At 42.8% G+C, this 22,423-nt stretch overlaps 1 protein-coding gene across 1 annotated transcript in view; it reads left to right on the forward strand.

The window, feature by feature from the left end:
- Positions 1 to 22,423, forward strand: part of LOC126234876 (sialin-like) — a 613,986-nt gene that overhangs the window by 453,201 nt on the left and 138,362 nt on the right. Inside the window, exon 7 of the mRNA XM_049943616.1 lies at positions 15,273 to 15,493. Coding sequence (XP_049799573.1) covers positions 15,273 to 15,493 — 221 coding nt within the window. The remainder of the gene's footprint in view (positions 1 to 15,272; positions 15,494 to 22,423) is intronic.

The raw sequence follows: 22,423 nt of genomic DNA on the forward strand, positions 1-22,423 counted from the left end.
TAACAAATACTTGTCGACGTTTCTACGTCTTTTTCTGAATCGAGAATGGAACAGTTTCTATTCTCTCATCATTTTCCGAATTTTGTTATTAAGAATGGTGTTTTTTTCTGTCTTTTTGCCCTCAGCACACAGTTCTCTAAAGCATGATTTACAGTCACTTTGAACTTCGCCCATAATCCCTCTACTCATTTCATATTGAATATAAATGAAGCTCATTCGATCGCCCTCCTCCCCCCCCCCCCCCCCCAAAAAAAAGCTATGTGCACTCCACACCCACACATACTCAGATAAATGAATAACTGCTTCCTCTGTGCAGTGCATCATTGCTTGTCCATAATTGAAAGATGTTCAAGAATCGACAGAGCCTCTGACTGAGATTCTTTAGCTCCATACCGAAGGACACTGATCATATTGGGGTATGGTACTGCAAATCGTATGCTCCACTTTCTAACAATACCACAACTTGCAGAGTAGGTTAGAAATCAGATTAATAATGTTGCTCACGCAGCATATGTTCGCTTTATCGGGCAACAACAAAGTTATTGACTGTGGATGGTATCGTCAGAATGGAAATAATGAAGTCACTGTAAAAAAGTCATTAATTTTGGCACTTATCTTGAATGGATTCCCACGTAGATTTCGTCGAAGTTGTTATGGCTCATCTTGTTGATTCTAGGGTGATTCCACTTTGACTGCTGGAAGGTCCAGATCTGTATTTTAGCAATATTTGAAGACCTAAAAAATGCGTTTTTCAGGAAATTCTTAATGATCAAACAATCCCAGATCAGAACAGTAGTATGGTAGAAATAATTTTTTACTTGGTGTTCACGATTCACATTTCTATTAAACTTCTTGTAAATTCACATATACTTCTTCTTAATTGTCACATCACCAAGAAAACAGTTTTGTATCAATCTTCATATGTTTAATTTCCACTTTAACCAAACACAAGACTTGACTGTTCTTTTACAAAGCGAAATAACAACTTATCTTCTGCAAAGTGAAACAAGGACTGCTCTGTGCGCACTCGCGCCAAAACGGTTACAAGTAAGTCAAAGATTATGACAGTCTCACAGAAATGAATACACACAAAAACCATATCACTGTAATATATCGATACATCGGAGTACCTATACATTAATAAAACCAAATGTGAATATTGTCACAAAAATATGTCTGTTACTTCGCAGAAAAGTTGTACGATATTACTGGTATCGAGAATTGGGGTTGGAGTGTCGTAATGGTCACGTAAATAAAGAACCATTACAACTTGCACTCTCCAATCAAGGCCACCAGCCTTCACCTCTTCCGCCAATCGCCCGAACTGAGGATGGGTTGGAAATTCAAGAGACTTAAATCACTGATGCTGAGCGCTAAGGGGGCATGCTCGTGAAAATGACAAAGAATTAAAAAAAACATTTTCTTGGTCTATAGCAAAGAGTATTTCATATTGATTTCAAAAATGTGTTTCGTTCTAAAATTGACGTTGAACGTAATGTTGCACCGGGGCCACAGCTGTCTGTCAGTTTGAAGTGCGTCAGAATACGTGATGCATTATTTTGTTCTTCCGTTTTTTCCATCGTTAGTTACGGATCGTTAACACAAGTGTATTCTATAAGGCACTGACTCCCGGAACTAAAGTACAAGCATGTCTAGAAGGCTATGGTTCGAATGTAAACAAAGATCTGAGAATATATGATTTCAGAATTTTATAAGCGTGTGGTTTTGTGGTTATTGTGTGTTGTTTTGTTTATGTGTGTGTGTGTGTTTTCTGTGCTACAAATGCCGAGAGGAAAGAAATTTAGCCCCAAATAAAAGTTTTGCGGTAACCAGCTCCAAACACAATCGAATAATACACATCAGTTGCTTCAAAAGTCGCCTGCAGAAACTGTGCCTACAGGGAGTGCTTCTAGACATAAACTTTCGGTTTCTTAATGTAGTAAGAACAAGCCTAGTAGTATTGTAAGCAGCAATAACGACGTAAATGTTATTGTGAACGTAAATACGCTGTCAAAACTTTTGAAGAGTGCTGTGAATTGTAAGTACTGCAATTTTGAAGATAGTATTGACGTTTCTGTAGACATTTCATCAAGGAAGGGTCTTTCAAGTCGGTTAGTAATTGCCTGTAACTCGTGTAAGATGCACAGTGATACTACGACATCACCAGTAACTAACAGTCGACATTACAGTGTAAATATTCAGCTTGCTTATGCAGTTATGGAAGGAGAGCTGCCCAGACTTTTTCTGCAGTCATGGATTTTTCTCTACCTCCACTGAGGTTTGACAGGTACAATAACTTAATACATGATGCTTTATGTGATGTAAGTGACCATTCAATGAACAGAACAGCAGAAGCAACAGCCTTGTATGAGAATAGAGACATTGTAGCAGCATTTGATGGATCTTGGCGGGAGAGACGTCATACTTCTCTGAATGGGTTGTAACTGCTATATTTATTGAAACTGGTAAGATACTAGGTTAGGAATGTCTAACAAAACACTGCCAGACCTGTTCAAGTAAATTTGTTGGCACCCATGTTTGTGCAAAGAACATCGATGGCCCAAGTGGAAACATGGAAACGAAAGGAATTCTAAACATTTTTAAAAGATCAGAGGTCAGTCGTGATGTGAAGTATGTAGGCTACTTTGGGGATGCAGATTGTAAAGGACACGCTACTGTTGTTAATGACAGACCATATGGGGACACTCTGATAGAAAAGCTTGAATGTGTTGGGCATGTACAAAAAAGAATTGGAGCTCAGCTGAGAAAATTATGTAAAAACTTCAGTGGAAAAAAACTGTTAGACGGAAAACACATAGGTGATCCAGGACGTCTTACAAAAAGTGAAATTGATTCTTTGACTCAATATTATGAACTAGAAATAAGGAAAAGTGCAGGAGCTTTGGAGAACATGAGACGAGCTGTTTGGGCAACATGGTTTCAGAGAGTGTCAACAGATGAAACCCCACAGAATGGTTTGTGTCCAAAAGGGGAAGATTCGTGGTGCAAGTACTGGTTGAGCAATGCTACAGGCATACAATATAATCACAAGCATTCCTTACCACTTGCTGTAATGGAGGCAATTAGGCCTATATATAGTGACGTTGCACATAAAAATCTACTTAGGAAATGTACGAATAGTCTTTCTCAGAATGCAAATGAAAGCTTCAACAGCTGTATATGGGAGAGAATACCCAAAAGTGTACTAAGGTGTGACCCGACGGCGAGGATAGGCTGAAAGACGAAGGCCCTCGTAAAGGACTCGAGAACTGATCCTGACACAGCCAAGAGACTAATCACCAAGGTGCCTGTTCCTCCTAGAATCTACGGAGTACCATAAGGTAGATTCACCTACGTATTATGTTGCGAAACATGTGGCACCTAAGTTACGCCATCTTGTGGAACAAACAGACTACTACGTGAAAGACTCTTCCCACTTCATAAACTGATTAGGGAACAGCGAATAAAGCCATCAGACATTATGATCAGTTTTAACATCAAGTCTCTCTTCACAAACGTACCTATTGAGGAGACTATGCGCATTCTACAGGATCGGATCCCACCAGATAGCCGGCTGGTGTGGCCGTGCGGTTCTAGGCGCTTCAGTCTGGAACCGCGTGAGCACTACGGTCGCAGGTTCGAATCCTGCGTCGGGCATGGATTTGTGTGATGTCCTTAGGTTAGTTAGGTTTAAGTAGTTCTAAGTTCTAGGGCGCTGATGACCACAGATGTTAAGTCCCATAGTGCTCAGAGCCATTTGAACCATTTGAACCCACCAGATATCTGCGAACTGGTGCGCTTATGCCTGTCATCTACGTACTTCATCTGGCGGGGAAAATATTACGAACAGTTAGAGGGAGTGGCAATGGGTTCCCCGCTCACCCCTGTAGTTGCGGACATCTTCATGGAAGCCTTTGAACAAACGGCCCTAGCTTGTGCTCTGTTACGTCCCAGTTGTTGGCTACGATATGTGGACGACACATCCGTTATCTGGCCTCACGGTGAAGCGGAATTGGGAAACTTCCTCCAGCACTTAAATAGCCTGCACAGAAATATAAAGTTCACACATGAGATTGGAAAAAATGGTACCAGTATCTTGCCATTTCTGGATGTGGAAGTATACAGAGCTGCCGAAGGTAAACTGGGACACAAAGTGTACCGGAAACCAACGCACACTGATCGGTACCTGTCGCCGGAGAGCCACCACCACCCAGCCCAAAAGTATTCTGTTCTGCATACGTTAACTGCCCGAGCCTCCCGGATAAGCGATGAAAATAACAGCAAAGAAGAATTAAAGGAGCTACAATACACGTTTCGTGCCAACGGCTATGATGACAACATCATAAGAAAGGTACCTAAAACCAAAGGGAGCAGAACACGAGAAGAAGCTCCCTCTGGTACACTTACCATATGTAAAAGGCGTCAGTGAACTGCTAGGCAACGTTCTCCGCCGACGAGGTTTCAAACCGATTTTTCGAAGTAGTCACAGGATCCACGAAATGATAGGTTCCACTAAGGATGTAGTCAACAATCTTAACACTGCCGGTGTTTAAGAACTACGGTGTGAGTGCGGAGCTGCCTACATAGGAGAAACAGGGAGACCTATCAGCGTACGAGTAGCAAAACACGAACGCTATGTACCATTACAACAACATAATAAATCGGTGATAGCGGAACACCACCGTAACTGTGGACAACCTATCAGGTTCCAGGAAGCCCGAGTACTGGCGGAAGAATCGTGGATGCGAGAACGCAAAATACGGGAGGCGATCGAAATTATTAAGCAGCCTGACAACATCAACAGAGAAGATGGCTACAAACTACCGGCGTCCTGGCTGCCGGCCACATCAGTCCAACGGGCCGCGAGCGGTCGCGGGTCAGAAGCTACACGGGACACCGGCGTAACTGCACAAACAGCTGTAGAGCAACTGTCAGTCCACTTCCGCGCACACCAGGAGAAAAACTTGCCGACCAGAAGCCGAACGCTGATTGGCGGACAGCTACAAATCGTTGACGACATGGACATCCACGAATAGCCTCTTACCTTCCATCTTCCCTTACGTCATAACTAGCCAATCGTATTAGAGGGCCAATTAAAAGTTTTACAACAGTGACGTCAGACATCGATAGTCTGTAATAAATACAAGCACCTATCCCCATGCAAAACCATTCGTGCTCTGAGGAAGGCCGTTGCAATTCAGCCGAAAAGTCGGTTTTAGTTTATTATTGTTGTTAGTTTTTAGCAATGACGCGGCATAATACCGTATTTGTTGGTTTGACAGTGCTGAAGATTGGTGTAATGGATGCAATAATAACATCCAATGATGGTGCAATCTAAAGGATCAATGTTTTGAAGAAACTGAACATCCAAACGGGAAGGAATATGGTTTCAGCTCTGACCAAAGCAGGGACAGCTGCAGAAGCTGCTACCAAGGCGTCAAGGATAAAGAAAAGGATGAAGAGAAAGAGTATGGACGATAAGGAAACAGGAGGACGACTGGAGTATGCAGCTGGAATGTTCTAAGCGAGCGTAGTGATAAGTTAATAAATCTGTAAATCTTCTTTTGCGATTTACCGAAAATTTGAATTTTCATTATTCAGGTACATTTTACTCCTAAATAACTGAAGTTGAACTAGTAAAAATTGGTACAGATATTTAGAACGACCTGCTCTACCTCCCTTGGCTACTATTTCCTAACAAATTTATAACATGATAACAATGTCGGTGATATTTGAGCTACATTTTTAAATATTTTTGTTGTAGTAAAATAAATTACTTATCTTTCTCACAGATCAGCATCAGGGAGGAAACTAGAGGCATAAAATACTTATATGAATGTTGTCTGTACTCTGACTCTTTTTCCAAGCCGTGCAGTCAGTGGTTCCAAAGAAAATGGTACCGCAGTGAAATAGTGTTCCGTTCTTTATACTGTTATAAATATCGTTGTCAGTAGTAAAAAATAATAAATATCTCAATGATTTTTTGGGAAATGATTTGATTAATGACCCTAATTGTGTGTAAGAATTTTGAGCTATCTATCATGTATAGATCAGTTGCACTATGAGGGCGAAGATAATGCTAAAAATGCAGCCCATTCAGGGGCGTGTCCCCTTAAGTTGATGGCTGCATCCTACACCTTCGATGCGCAAGTTGGACTTCCTCCTCACCCTGGACACTATTTCCCTAAAGAGTTGCATAATGTGCCTAACACTGGAGCTTCCGATAACTAACAAACCCAATCCCCGTGTGGCTGTTCGGACCCCGCTGAAGAAGTGGCCACCTGCCCACTCATAGGGCGAATGGGATGGTCCAGACGGCCAGTCTCCGCTTTCACCCTTCACCTCGAGCGGCGTGAACGTGATACAGTCCGCAACTCACACTGAGGTGATCGCAGTTCCCCCTTGTCGAAAATACTTCGAGGTGTCCCGGAAGCACTGCCAGTGAGCAACACAAACGATATTTCAGATTGCTCCATGTGACACTCCAATTCCTCTGCCACCGTACACCACGAGAGAGCAGAGAAGGTGGAGAATGGCATCTTCTACCGTTTGCAAACTGTGACCAGCCTCTCCTGCATCTGCACTCAACAGGAAGACTCCCGATCCATCGTAATACTAAAATTCTAAAGAGAATATTGAATAAAGGCAAGCCATGTTGTCTTTCAGACACGAATTGTGATTAACCAACTTCTTAAGGTCACACCATGAGACTGTGACAAACAGTAATCCATGCACACTGGTGGACAAGGGAATGCAAGTACGGTCGGTTACGTTACTCGACGAGAGGATACGGAATTTATGTCCAGAAATACATTTATTCAATCACACTTTGTTACAGAGATTGTGGTCTAATATTAGCTGTATAAAAAAAATGGTTCAAGTGGCTCTGAGCACTATGGGACTTAACATCTGTGATCATCAGTCCCCTAGAACTTAGAACTACTTAAACCTAACTAACCTAAGGACATCACACACATCCATGCCCGAGGCAGGATTCGAACCTGCTATTGTAGCGGTCGCGCGCGGTTCCAGACTGAAATGCCTAGAACCGCTCGGCCACACCGGTCGGCGCGCTGTATCATGCCGTCGCAGTTACAGTATGCATGGTTTCCTCCTGGAGGGTGGCACTGTTCCTCGTACGTCTTGCTCTAGCCGTCTCACCTGCCATAGTGGTAGGTAGTGTTCTGTCCGAGTCACTTCTCTTGCTGACTCACCTTATAGTAAATGTGATACAGCGTTGTACACAGTGGTTCCGTATTCGAATCGAGAGCTTGCCGATATGGCGTTTACTTACGGAAAGGAGAAAGACAACAGATGGCGGGCAGAATGGTTGTATCAGGAAACCTATCCCAGTAAAAACAATCACAGCATTCAATTTTTTCAACAGTGTTTCGCCGTTTGTCTGAGACAGGGTCGTTTCAGGTAGGAAGAAATCACGAAGGACATATCCGAAATGTTTGGACACCAGACTAGGAGGAAAATGTCATTAACAGAGTGCAAGGCGACCGCTATGTCAGCATCAGGCATTTGGTCCGTCAGTACAGGGTAAGCCAAACGACCGTGTGGAACATTCTCGATGACAATTATTACCCTTATTACTTACAGCGTGTGCAGAGCTTACTAGCGACGGACTTTCCACGTCGGCAGCAGTTTTGTCTCTGGTTTCTTCAGCAGGCAACGACGGTTCCGGGATTTGTGTCACCTATCCTATTCACAGATGAAGCCATCTTTACGCGGAGTGGTATCTTCGACTTTCACAACAATCATCGGTGGGATAGTGTTCTGAACCCCCACGGTATGGTGACAGCGAATCATCAGCATCGGTGCAGCCGGCATGTGTGGTCCGGAATAATTGGCGACCGTATTTTGGGGCCAGTCTTCTTTCCCCGTCGCCTAACAGGCCTGAAATATTGGCCTTCCTTGCGGATGACTTTGCCTCCCCTGCTGGAAGAAGGGTTATGTGGCTGCTACATGATGGTGCTCCAGTCCACTTCGCTGTTAACGTCCGGACGCATCTCAATCCTGTCTTCCGTGGTCGATGGATCGGACGAGGGGGTCCAGTTGCACGGCCTGCTCGTTCACCGGATCTGAACCTCTTGCGTTTTATAGTTGTGGGGCCATCTCAAAAGCATGCGGAGCCCATTCCGGATGTGGAGAGACCGGAGCAGTGTATTCATGCTGCCTTTGACACTGTTCGGATGCAGCCTGGCCGATGTGAACGGGTCGGACAGAACATGCTAAGGTGCGTTCATGCATGCGTTGACGCACATGAAAACTATTTTCAACACAGACTGTAACAGTGGCTGCAAGGTACAGCTCTTATTAGACAGCAGCCTCTGTAACACTGCATGATTGAATAAATGGTCTCTAGCATGGAAACCATGAATTTCCGGACATAAGTTCATAAGACCTTTTTTGTTCCGTATCATCGATCAATCCCAAAAGTTTGTACACGGTGGGAAAAATTACCCAGTATATTCAATACTAAAGAGCTAAGGCACTGCAGGCGGGCCTATGCATCACTACATAACTATGGACTAAATAAGAATGAAAAGAATTAGTGAAAACAAGCTTCGTTGTCTTTTAGATACAGGTTTCCTCTACGAAACTTCTTACAATCACAGATGCAAGCTAGGAAATACTCAACCTGGCATAGGTTCAATGCAGGCTGTCAGACAAGGAAATTTAATTAGCGATACAATATTTGTACTTGCGAGAGCCGTATTTCTAATCTAATCGGCCACCCTCATTCAGACCTTGCGATATTTTTTCAATAATTTCGCCTAACCACAACATTGTAACAATGGATTATTGCACCATTTAGTAGGTTCAAGGTCGAGTCCGCTGACGAAACGGAAAGGAGATACTTTCAGCTAACGGTTTTCTTTGGTTAGTTTATGTAAACTTTAGTGGATGTGGTGTGGGAAATGGCACACTGGAAACTGGAGACGTTTTTAGAAATTACCCTTGCTAGAACGGGAACACCATAAATATAGTCTCGCGTAAAAATAGCTTGAATTATGTAAGCAGCGTTGATGTCGATGTCATAGCATTTACTGAATGGGTTGTTCAGTACGTGAGCTTCTCTTTCTAATTTGTAATTGCAAGACTCTTACATTAAATCTCTATCTCTGGCAAGCTACATTCTATCATGCTTTTTATCGTAAAAGTAAAGCACGATGCTACGAATCTCATTACTGCATCAACGTATCGCAATTCACCGGCTTCACAGCACGGTCTTGATGCCCGTAGAGTAGGTAACCACGCAATAGCGGAGACACGTCACGTTACATCAGTTCATCACGCAGGTGGGACTTTCACAGCAGTCTGGTTCTGCAGGGTAGTGTGAAAGCGTGTGCCTAGCAACAAGCTTTGGGTTCACAGTATGTCAAAGCACTTACGTATAAATTTTCAGTCACGACACTCGCGTTTTAATGACAGTAGTAATCTAGTTAACTGGTACCTGCCTTGTCCTAAGAACCGTGTTGATCAATTTTCATGCGTGGTCTTGCAAGGAAAACTACGAAGAGCTACAAAATTGAAGGACCACTTTTTTGAAACCCTGTGATTTTCTCAAACTGCAACACAAAAGTAGAAATTTCATTCGACGTGCCTACACCTTACTCTATAATGGTGCAAAAGCGTGGTCCCTTACAACGTCACCCTCGGGCTCAGCGACGCTTCATAGAGCAAGGTGTCAAAAAAAAAAAAAAAAAAAAATGGCCAGAGACATTCAGGTGAGGCGTAAGGTATGTTCATGATGTCACATTGACACCAAACTGCACCACAATTGTGGCCAACACCACTGCGAACGCGTCACACGACTGGAAAGTAGTCGCACTTCCCCTTACCCACATCTCACCCCTTCTCTTGACGCCTCTGTGACGGGAGTCAGAAATGCGACGTTCAGTGTTAAAACTACGACGTTTTCTTAGCACCCGCTGAGAAAGTAATTTCGGACACTCCGCTGCTCAGAATCGACACGAAAAACCCGCAGGAGGTATCATAAAGTCCGTGAATGGAACCACGCCTTCCATTGGGTCGTTCATTTTCACACATTTCGTGGTCGAAAACGACCATCTGAACTGCAGTGTGCTACAAGACGACGTTCTTGACAACCGCTGATGCTGCTGGCACTCACTGAACGATTCAACCTTTCTCTACGGACTTCTCGAAGCTGCATCCCTACTGAGCGTGATGTCTCCTCATTGGAGTGTAGCGTGATTGCAGTTTTTTTGAAAACCATTCGACGAAATCTGAACGTGATCCTAAGCAGAAAAGTGAGTTCATGCTTTTTCATATCTCCTCTTTCGCTCCCGCCTGTGGCGAAATGGGAAGCTACTGTTTCCGATCATGCAGCATGGCCTCAGACTGTTTACGATGGTGCGCAATACAACAACAATGCCGTAGACTAAGATCACACAAGCGGAACAGTAGGAAAGTGTAAGAAGACCTCATGACAAACGATTCAAAGCGACCGGTGGTTGGCATGGACAGAACGTGCCGTCACTGCAATAGTAAATATTGTTCCCGGATTTGTTTCCTCAGCCACACGCGTACTCATAAAGGATAGCATAAAGGATAATGCTTCTCGCGGAAGACAAAGAAAACTACTTGTTAGCGAGTCCATGCTTACGATAATTATGAATATTGAATGAAATATGTTTTTCTTACTCCTAGTTAAGTCCTGACTGCTCCATGTGTCACTGAAAAAAAAAGTGCTTTAGCACTTCAGCCGGAATCTTAAGCCGAATACTTGAATCTTCGTAGAAACTGCAGTTTAAAATTTTGAGTCGTTTCTGGAACATCAGTGGCGCTTATGTTACGTGAGATATTCTAAATAAATAAATATATTTATACGCATCCACAAGTTCTTAGAATATAATAGAGTCATATTGTTTACGTACCTATCGAACGCTATGTAACATGTGCAAGGAATGTCACGCACTCCCCATGCAGCCTTGAAATCGAATACTCAGAGAAGCAAAAAATGAATTTACACTTCCGTACATAGGTAGTGTGTCCAGTTTAGTAGTCGGTGAACTGGAGATGTTAGAGAAAGCAGTATGTGTGTAGCGCGAGTCAGTACTACAGGCCAAATCATTTGTCATCAAGCGACACACATTGTTGATTACAATTTATTGCATCTCTTGGAATACATTTTTATGAATTTTCTGTCTGCTCCAAGAGAGGACGACGATCGTGTCTTTCCCTGCCACAAGGGAAATGAGGTAAGCGCACAGAAATGAAATCTACTTTTCTATGGATAGATAAAATGGTTGAATTTGCAGTGGTATGAAATGGTATCAGTGCAAACCATTCAGACGTACTTAATCTTCAGTACAACGAATATGTTAATACAACCGGAAATTTGTGTCGAATGAGGAGTAGGACCCGGGTGAAATGATTCATTGAGTGCATTTAATTCAATTTATACAGTTGCCTTGTGACAGATTAAACCTCGGTCTTCCATCGACTCCGTATCCCCAGTGGTGCTCGTACATACCCCGTAGGATAAACTCTGGCTGTAGTGTTTGGAAATCGTAGGACGTAAACCTCCATGACAGTGAAAGTTTGAACCAGTCCTGGAATCATGGTCACATGGCCAGGACGTCGACTGCTCACGAAAAAATTGGAATTTCTGCTGGGTTCGAATCCCGGTTTGGCACAAATTTTCAACTGTCACGACATATTCATAACGTAGCCGGTTTAACATGTCTGGTACCCTTTGATATAATTTCACGCTATTTCACCTTTACTGATGCCGCCAATATGGATACATTGTGTAATTTCAGTGTATTTAATTAATTACAAGTTCGTATGCCTATTTGTTAGTGCAGCAATGTAATTCAGATGAGTGACGTACACAGATCTAGAAATCATTTTTTTTTCAGTATTTATCGTTTCATTCCTTCACACATGATTGGGATGGGGTGGTGGTCCGGGGAGGGGGGGGGGATAAGGGCGCAGGGCAGAATTTAACATATTGCTGCTATCCAGCCAAATTATTTTACAGTGTACCTACAGCTTTTTTATACTGTTAAAATATTAAAGCAACTGGACTAAAATCCAATAAAACTATTCATTATCATAATCATTTGTGGCCGTACTGGTGAAACACGTGTATTCAGTAGCAGCGATGGCGAGGCATGACAGAATCTCTGACCAGAGAGTTATTTATCGTTGCTAGTCTGCGCTTGACCGCGCGAGAGTTCAGTTGCAGTTGCTAAGTAGTTTTACGTAGCGAGTCGCGAGAGCATGTAGTGCAGTTGCGAGGCAGTTGTTGTACGTAGCGAGTCGCGAGAGAATGTAGTTCGTTCGTGCCAGTAGCGCGTGAGAGACAGTCGGAGTTGTGTGTGAGGAGTCGGCGGGCGTCGACATGGGTTTCTGGTCAAGATTCGGGACAAGGTATATTTTTAAATAAGGTAATGAAGCAGCATTGCGCACATGTGATAATGTAATGTATATTAACTGTAATTAATTTGTTCAAGAATTGCCCCAATAATAATTTTGTTCTGAAAGCAATTTTTTAAGAAAATAATCATTACAATTGAAACAATATTTCCTTTGCTTTTCCTCCCAGAATCAATTTATCAGGTTGATTTTAACGTTAATTTTGTGGGACTTAACATTTTTGCACATTTTTATTATCATTGACTATTATTACTGTGGGAAGCTAACATTTGGCTCTAATTGCATTTCTATTCAATTCATATCATTTAATAATAATTACGGGGAGGTTAGACTTAGCAGAATGAATATTCACATTTAAAAATTATCTTACATTTTTGCGGGAAGGTTACACTTGGCTCTATGCCCATTAACATATAAATATTGTCATTTCAAAATTTTTGTGGGGAGGTTACACTAGGATCTATTCCCATTAGCATTTAAGTATTGTCATTTTCAAAATTCTCCGGGAAGGTTACACTTTGGTCTATGCCCATTTATATTTAATTATTGTCATTTTTCAAAATTCTCCGGGGAGGTTACACTTTTTTTTTTTTTTTACTTTCAGAACAAAATTATTATTGACTACATTCTCTCGCGACTCGCTACGTACAACAACTGCCTCGCAACTGCACTACATGCTCTCGCGACTCGCTACGTACAACTACTTCGCAACTGCAACTGAACTCTCGCGCGGTCAAGCGCAGACTAGCAACGATAAATAACTCTCTGGTCAGAGATTCTGTCATGCCTCGCCATCGCTGCTACTGAATACACGTGTTTCACTGGATAAGTTTAGGAATCGCGTCTGTGTGGAATTCACAACTTGGCTGGTAAATCACACGAATAAAATACCGTTACTAATTCAAAATCATCTGCATCCTGCAGACTGAGGTACCAATCACAACAACGAGGCACAGTTCCACGCCAGGAAAAGGCAGCACTGAACATCCATTTCTGGCCATCCACTGCCTGCCCCCTCCCACCAAATACCCTAATAGCAATTACAGCAGCAGGACAGCGAACAGAACAATTCTTCGTTTATTTAAACTAAGACATTTTATGTTTAAGTAACGTCTTTAAGCATAAACGCCTGATGATTAGTAAATCAGGCATGAAACGCGATGAAAAATGTTAAGTTAAACAGAAAATAAATAAATGTGACTCAGCAGGAAAATGCAGATAGTTATTCATTATCATGATTTACTATGAAACACTAGTGGCAGTGGTCATAGTGGTCCTATGATATAACGCCTTCGGCTAGTTCGTCGATTTCGGCTAACAGTGGATGCTGTGTGGATAAGAGCGAAGGATGGAGAGATGGGTAAGACACAATAGATCAATGAAGATAAGTGGGTCTCTGTGTCTGAGAGTGGGACGATGATGTGGGGTTGGCAAGTCTCGAGTTAAAAATGGAGGCTGGAACAGGAAGAAGCGAGCCTGTGTCACGAAAGTGGCAGAGATTTTGGAGGTTTGGTACAACGATAGGATGTGGGAAGTAGTGCTATAGCTGTAAGGTGACGGATTTATAGGTCAGGAAGACGGAGCCTGTTAATGTTGCCTTGGGACAGCCTGTGGATGTGGAGATGGAGAGTGGATAGGAAATGTAGATATATGAGGTGTGATTAAAAAGTAACGGGAACTTTTTAATTTTAGGAGCGTTATACATTTAATTTAATTTTTTTTTTATTTTGTTGGTACACATGTTCCTGATGTATGTTTGCATTTACAACTGCTTTTAGTACTGAGAATGTTAAGATACAAAGGAATTACAGACCTTGGCTGCTAGCGGCCATTGATTGAGATCAATGGGGAAAGTTGAAAAGCTGTGCCGGACTGGGATTCGAACCCGTGTCTCTCGCTTACTAGGCATGTGCTTTGACCACCGAACCATCCGGACACAGTGGTCATTGCAGCTGCACGGACTACCCCAGTATATAGTTGATAGTCGGAAACGTTATACGTGTTTTCGAGTGCACGGCGAATTTTTACTTTTGAAGAAGCTGGACCAAATAATTTGCCTTAAATTTTGCTTGAAAAATGGAATTAAGTGCAGCTGGACGTTCAAAATGATGACTGTGGCTTTTGGGGAATCTACTACGAGTAAGACACTAGTTTACGAGTGGTATAAACGTTTCAAAGAGGGTGGAGAGGACGTTGAAGACGATGATCGGCCTGGACGTCCTAGTACTTCAATTATTGAAGAAGAAGAATGTGGAAGAGGTAAAGAAAATGACTCTGGGAAATCGCCGAACTACCAACAGAGAGGTTGATGATGAGAATGTCGACATTTTCTTTGGATCATTTCAAGCATTTTTTTCGAATCTTTTGCGCATGAAACGTGAAGCAGAAAGTCTGTTCCGAAATTGTTGAATTTCGACCAATCACGACTTCGCGTAAACATAGCTTAAGTATTGCCGAATGAAGTCGACAACGACTCAGAACTTCTAATGAAGGTTATAACAGGTGATGGAGCTTGGGTATATGGGTTTGACGTCGAAACCAAGACCCAGTCGTCCCAATGGAAACATATCTGAAGAGCAAGTCCGGAACCGCGCGGCCGCTACGGTCGCAGGTTCGAATCCTGTCTCGGGCATGGATGTGTGTGATGTCCTAAGGTTAGTTAGGTTTAAGTAGTTCTAAGTTGTAGGAGACTGATGACCTCAGATGGTAAGTCCCATAGTGCTCAGTCATATATATATATATATATATATATATATATATATATATATATATTTTAAGGATAAGCATTGAATACCGCACCTGAGCTGAGAGAGAGAGAGAGCAGGTGTCACTGTTTGTGTGTTGTCGTGTGGTCGCAGGCAACTCCGTGGGCACGGCGGCGACGTACCCGCTGTGCGGCGTGCTGATCGCGCGCCTCGGCTGGTCGGCGGCCTTCTACGTGCCGGCCGGCTTCACGCTGGTGTGGTGCGCCCTCTGGTGGCTGCTGGTGTTCGACTCGCCCGCGCAGCACCCGCGCATCTCCAAGGCAGAGCGCCTCTACATCGAGGAGGCCGTCGCGCCCACCATCGCCGCCACGCGGGTGCGTAGCACGCCACCAGCAGCGCTCACGTTTCCTTAGCTGCGTTTCTGTCTTTACACTCATCGTATACAGGCTGTTACAAAAAGGTACGGCCAAACTTTCAGGAAACATTCCTCACACACAAATAAAGAAAAGATGTTATGTGGACATGTCTCCGGAAACGCTTAATTTCCATGTTAGAGCTCATTTTAGTTTCGTCAGTATGTACTGTACTTCCTCGATTCACCGCCATGATTTCATACGGGAACCTCTATCTGTGCTGCTAGAACATGCGCCTTTACAAGTACGACACAACTTGTGGTTCATGCAAGATGGAGCTCCTGCACATTTCAGTCGAAGTGTTCGTACGCTTCTCAACAACAGATTCGGTGACCGACGGATTGGTAGAGGCGGACCAATTCCATGGCCTCCACGCTCTCCTGACCTCAACCCTCTTGACTTTCAATTATGGGGGCATTTGAAAGCCCTTGTCTACGAAACCCCCGTACCAAATGTAGAGACTCTTCGTGCTCGTATTGTGGACGGCTGTGATACAATACGCCATTCTCCATGGCTGCATCAGCGCATCAGGGATTCCATGCGACTGAGGATGGATGCATGTATCCTCGCTAACGGAGGACATTTTGAACATTTCCTGTAACAAAGTGTTTGAAGTCACGCTGGTACGTTCTGTTGCTGTGTGTTTCCATTCCATGATTAATGTGATTTGAAGAGAAGTAATAAAATGAGCTCTAACATGGAAAGTAAGCGTTTCCGGACACATGTCCACATAACATATTTTCTTTCTTTGTGTGTGAGGAATGTTTCCTGAAAGTTTGGCCGTACCTTTTTGTAACACCCTGTATAGCTATATAATATGCCATTTAAAATTTCTTACATCATGTTACATTTGGCAGGGATGGCTAGAGGACAAATGTAAGGATGTAGAGGCGTATCTCACTAGGGGTAAGATAGATACTGCCTACAGGAAAATTAAAGAGACCTTTGGAGAAAAGAGAACCACTTGTATGAAAATCGAGAGCTCAGATGGAAAACAAGTTCTAAGCAAAGAGGGGAAAGCAGAAAGGTGGAAGGAGTATATAGAGGGTCTATACAAGGGCGATGTACTTGAGGACAATATGATGGAAATGGAAGAGGATGTAGATGAATATGAAATGGGAGATATTGTACTGCGTGAATAGTTTGCCAGAGCACTGGAAGACCTGAGTCGAAACAAGGCCCCGGGAGTAGACAACATTACATTAGAAGTACTTGGGAGAGCCAGCCCTGACAAAACTCTACTATCTGGTGAGCAAGATGTATGAGAGACGCGAAATATCCTCAGACTTCAAGAAGAATATAATAATTCCAATCCCAAAGAAAGCAGGTGTTGACAGATGTGAAAATTACCGAACTATCAGTTTAATAAGTCACGGCTGCAAAATACTAACGCGAATTCTTTACAGACGAATGGGAAAACTGGAGAAGCCGACCTCGGGGAAGATCAGTTTGGATTCCGTAGAAATAGTGGAACACGTGAGGCAATACTGACACTACGACTTATCTTAGAAGCTAGATTAAGAAAAGGCAAACCTACGTTTCTATCATTTGTAGACTTAGAGAAAGCTTTCGACAGTGTTGACTGGAATACTCTCTTTCAAATTGTGAAGGTGGCAGGGGTAAAAATACAGGGACGGAAGGCTATTTACAATTTGTACAGAAAGCAGATGGCAGTTTCAAGAGTCAAGGGACATGAAAGGGAAGCAGTGGTTGGTAAGGGAGTGAGACAGGGTTGTAGCCTCTCCCCGATGTTATTCAATCTGTATATTGAGCAAGCAGTAAAGGAAACAAAAGAAAAATTCGGAGTAGGTATTAAAATCCATGGAGAAGAAATAAAAACTTTGAGGTTCGCCGATGACATTGTAATTCTGTCAGAGACAGCAAAGGATTTGGAAGAGCAGTTGAACGGAATGGACAGTTTCTTGAAAGGAGGATATAAGATGAACATCAACAAAAGCAAAACGAGGGTAATGGAATGTAGTCGAATTAAGTCGGCTGACGCTGAGGGAATTACGTTAGGAAATGAGACACTTAAAGTAGTAAATGAGTTTAGCTATTTGGGGAGCAAAATAACTGATGATGGTCGAAGTAGAGAGGATACAAAATGTAGACTGGCAATGGGAAGGAAAGCGTTTCTGAAGAAGAGAAATTTGTTAACATCGAGTATAGATTTAAGTGTCAGGAAGTCATTTCTGAAAGTATTTGTATGGAGTGTATCCATGTATGGAAGTGAAACATGGAAGATAAATAGTTTAGACGTGAAGAGAATAGAAGCTTTCGAAATGTGGTGCTACAGAAGAATACTGAAGATTAGATGGGTAGATGAAATAACTAAAGAGGAGGTATTGAATAGAATTGCGGAGTAGAGGAGTTTGTGGCACAACTTGACTAGAAGAAGGGATCGGTTGATAGGACATGTTCTGAGGCATCAAGCGATCACAAATTTAGTATTGGAGGGCAGCGTGGAGGGTAAATCGTAGAGGGAGACCAAGAGATGAATACACTAAGCAGATTCAGAAGGATGTAGGTTGCGGTAGGTACTGGGAGATGAAGAAGTTTGCACATTATAGAGTTGCATGGAGGGCTGCATCAAACCAGTCTCAGGACTGAAGACCACAACAACAACAACATGTTACATTTGTAACTAATGGCAAATTGTGTATCAGCAACGACTCAATAGACCGGAAATCAAAAAAATTGTTCAAATGGCTCTGAGCACTATGGGACCTAACATCTGAGGTCATCAGTTCCCTAGAACTTAGAACTACTTAAACCTAACTAACCTAAGGACACATCCATGCCCGAGGCAGGATTCGAATCTGCGACCGTAAAGGTAGCACGGTTCCAGACTGAAGCGCCTAGAACCGCTCGGCCACACCGGCCGGCGACCGGAAATCTCTCAAAAGCCAACAGCAAAACCGCAAACATTATCAGAGAAACCTTTACCAATACATATGCTATATAAAAACTCATGGTAGAACTCTTCGACCCTTTTGAGATAAAAACTGGTGTACGGCAACGATGTGGATTTATGACTGATGGGTCACGTAACCAGCTACTTTTACGTAAGTTTTTATTACTCTTACTTCATGTTGTCTGCGCAGCCGTGAAAGACAGAATAATGTCCTTTTCCTCCAATTGTTCGGATTCCAGTTTTTGTAGACAATCTGGTGATGCCCCGAAAGGTTGAACCGCATCATTGACATCAAATAATTTCGGAAACGAGACTGTTTTTGTTCTGAAACACTTTTAAACCGGTTGCTGTAACAGCCTGCTACGATGGAATTGGAAAATTCTCCCCACAGATATTTAACTGCACCCTAGAAAAAGAACTCAGGGAGTGAAACTGGAAGATTGATAGTGGAATCTCACTATTTTTTCGTACAATGTAGGAGACAAACAGCATTCCTGTTTCAATGCTTTATTAATTTTCAAAAGCTATGACTAAATTTTGTTCCCCACTTTGATTACACACTCTGCAAACTTCTCTAGGTTGCATATACACTCTAAGAAAAATTGGAGAAATAAGATGACATTTCGCACTTCTGTCCCTATACTTTATGGACAAGTCTCACTGTCAATCTCACTTTTTAGACGTTTGTATTTCATTTCACCTGCTTCATTTGCTGAATTTTTATACTTCCTCCTTTCGTACATCAAATTCAATATCTCCTGTGTTATCGAGATATTTCTATTAGTCCATGTCTTTTTACCCTCGTGATCCTCTGTTGTCTTTCCTGCATCATTTCTCATAGCTATCAATTGCTCTTCTATTGTATTCCTTTCCCCTGTATCTGTTCAACGTTGTCTAATACTCCTTCTGAATCCCTAATCAACTTCTAGTTCCTTCACTTTATCCTGATCTCATCTCCTTAGTTTTCTATCTGTTTGCTATCGCTTCAGTTTTAATCGACCGTTTATAGACAAGAAACTATGGTCAGAGTCTACATGTGCCTTGAAGTTTAAAATCTCGTTTCGAAACCTCTGTCTTACCGTTGTACAGTACAACCGATCTGTAAACTTCCAGTTCCCCCAGGTCTCTTACATTTCTGGAACCTCCGTTCACTCTTCTTAAATCAAGTGTTAGCTACTATTAAATTATGCACAAATAGTTCTTCTTATGTGGCAGCTGCAACTGTTTGTTCTCCCAGCTGTGCACCACAAGGGAACGGTTGTTATGGAATTCTTGTCCGTTTTACTTTTTTGACGCGGAATCTTTGGTTCCATGAGACTTTATTTTTTACAACAGATGATGGAACTATAACTGTTCGAAAATCGATCGTGTACCCAAGAAAAGACTGTGGATTAACCAACTGTCCTGCGGCTTTTCTCGTTCTTCAAAATATTTATTTAAGCTTCGCGCAAAATTCTACCAGGAGCCATCCTCTTTAATTCCTTTCGTCCGGTCCATGGTTCTTATTATTTTTTCCCTCAATCAACCAACAAAATTAAATTTTCGTCTTCCTTAACTATCTTAATATTTTTTCTTATCTTATCATAGATTCTTTCAATTTCTTTGCGGTCTACCGAGCTATTTTACGCATGAACTCGTACTAATGTTGTGGATGCTAGCTTTGTTTCTAACTTGGCCACGATAATGCTTTCTGTGTGCTTTTCAGAGTAATTTACCTGCATTAATATTTCATAATTGATTATTAGACCTACTCCTGCATTACGAGGTGCATTCAAGTTCTAAGGCCTCCGATTTTTTTTCTCCGGACTGGAAAGAGATAGAAACATGCGCATTGTTTTAAAATGAGGCCGCGTTCATTGTCAATACGTCCCAGAGAGGGCAGCACCGTACAGCAGATGGAATTTTACCGCCAGCGGCGAGAATGAGAACTGTTTTAAATACTTAAAATGGCGACGTTTTCCTTACTTGAACAGCGTGCAATCATTCGTTTTCTGAATTTGCGTGGTGTGAAACCAATTGAAATTCATCGACAGTTGAAGGAGACATGTGGTGATGGAGTTATGGATGTGTCGAAAGTATGTTCGTGGGTGCGACAGTTTAATGAAGGCAGAACATTGTGTCACAACAAACCCAAACAACCTCGGGCTCGCACAAGCCAGTCTGATGACATGATCGAGAAAGTGGAGAGAATTGTTTTGGGGGATCGCCGAATGACTGTTGAACAGATCACCTCCAGAGTTGGCATTTCTGTGGGTTCTGTGCACACAATCCTGCATGACGACCTGAAAATGCGAAAAGTGTCATCCAGGTGGGTGCCACGAATGCTGATGGACGACCACATGGCTGCCTGTGTGGCATGTTGCCAAGCAATGTTGACGTGCAACGACAGCATGAATGGGACTTTCTTTTCGTCGGTTGTGACAATGGATGAGACGTTGATGCCATTTTTCAATCCAGAAACAAAGCGCCAGTCAGCTCAATGGAAGCACGCAGATTCACCGAAACCAAACAAATTTCGGGTAACCGCCAGTGCTGAAAAAATGATGGTGTCCATGTTCTGGGACAGCGAGGGCGTAATCCTTACCCATTGCGTTCCAAAGGGCACTACGGTAACAGGTGCATCCTACGAAAATGTTTTGAAGAACAAGTTCCTTCCTGCACTGCAACAAAAACGTCCGGGAAGGGCTGTGCTTGTGCTGTTTCACCAAGACAACGCACCCGCCCATCGAGCTAACGTTACGCAACAGTTTCTTCGTGATAACAACTTTGAAGTGATTCCTCATGCTCCCTACTCACCTGACCTGGCTCCTAATGACTTTTGGCTTTTTCCAACAATGAAATACACTCTTTGTGGCCGCACATTCACCAGCCGTGCTGCTATTGCCTCAGCGATTTTCCAGTGGTCAAAACAGACTCCTAAAGAAGCCTTCGCCACTGCCATGGAATCATGGCGTCAGCGTAGTGAAAAATGTGTACGTCTGAAGGGCGATTACGTCGAGAAGTAACGCCAGTTTCATCGATTTCGGGTGAGTAGTTAATTAGAAAAAAATTCGGAGGCCTTAGAACTTGAATGCACCTCGCACTTCTAGTTATTCTCTGATGAAAACCCTACACTGACTTGACCAGAAGTTCTGTTCTTCCTGCCACAGCACTTCAATAATTCGCATTATGTATAGCTTCATCTTACTAATTTCCCTTTTCAAATTCTCTAACATTCCTTGCTATGACCCATAGAACACCAGTTTCGGTTTTCCTGATAACATCCTCCTAAGTAGCCCCCGTCCGCAGATCCTAACGAAACCCTAATTTAGATATGGAACATTTGACTCTGTTGGTGGGTTTTATGGTATGGTTCTAAAAGGCAGGATGGAGGGGATGTTGACGGACGTCGAAGAGCGAAGTGGATTTCGGAAGGGAAGATCCTATAATGACAGAATATTTACATTAAGGCAACTAATGGCAGAGAGACTGGAAAGGAATCTGGGTAGTCATTTTTTGTTCACAGATTTCGAGAACGTGTGTGTCAGAACGGCGCTGAAGAGGCTGTGCTGATTGGATGTGAGCTAAAAAAAGGACACACCACAAATTGAGCGAGTCAACATCGCCTTGGCCCACTTCTGGCCCTTGTGGTTCAAATGGCTCTGAGCACTATGGGACTTAACATCTGAGGTCATCAGTCCCCTAGACTTAGAAACTACTTAAACCTAACTAACCTAAGGACATCACACACATCCATGCCCGAGGCAGGATTCGAACCTGTGACCGTAGCAGGCGCGCGGTTCCGGACTGAAGCGCCTAGAACCGCTCGGCCACCGCGGCTTCCCCCCCCCCCCCCCCCCCGAAGACCCTTACGCAAGTGGGATGTCCCCTATGAGACAAAGCTTTATTGACTTAATCTGTGAAACTCTTTCTCTTCAATAAATCATCCAAATTTTCTGAAATTACGATCATTTGTCTGTCCACACTTGTACCTCACA

Source organism: Schistocerca nitens, chromosome 2 (genome assembly GCF_023898315.1).
Source record: "Schistocerca nitens isolate TAMUIC-IGC-003100 chromosome 2, iqSchNite1.1, whole genome shotgun sequence".
NCBI classification, from domain to species: Eukaryota; Metazoa; Arthropoda; class Insecta; order Orthoptera; family Acrididae; genus Schistocerca; species Schistocerca nitens.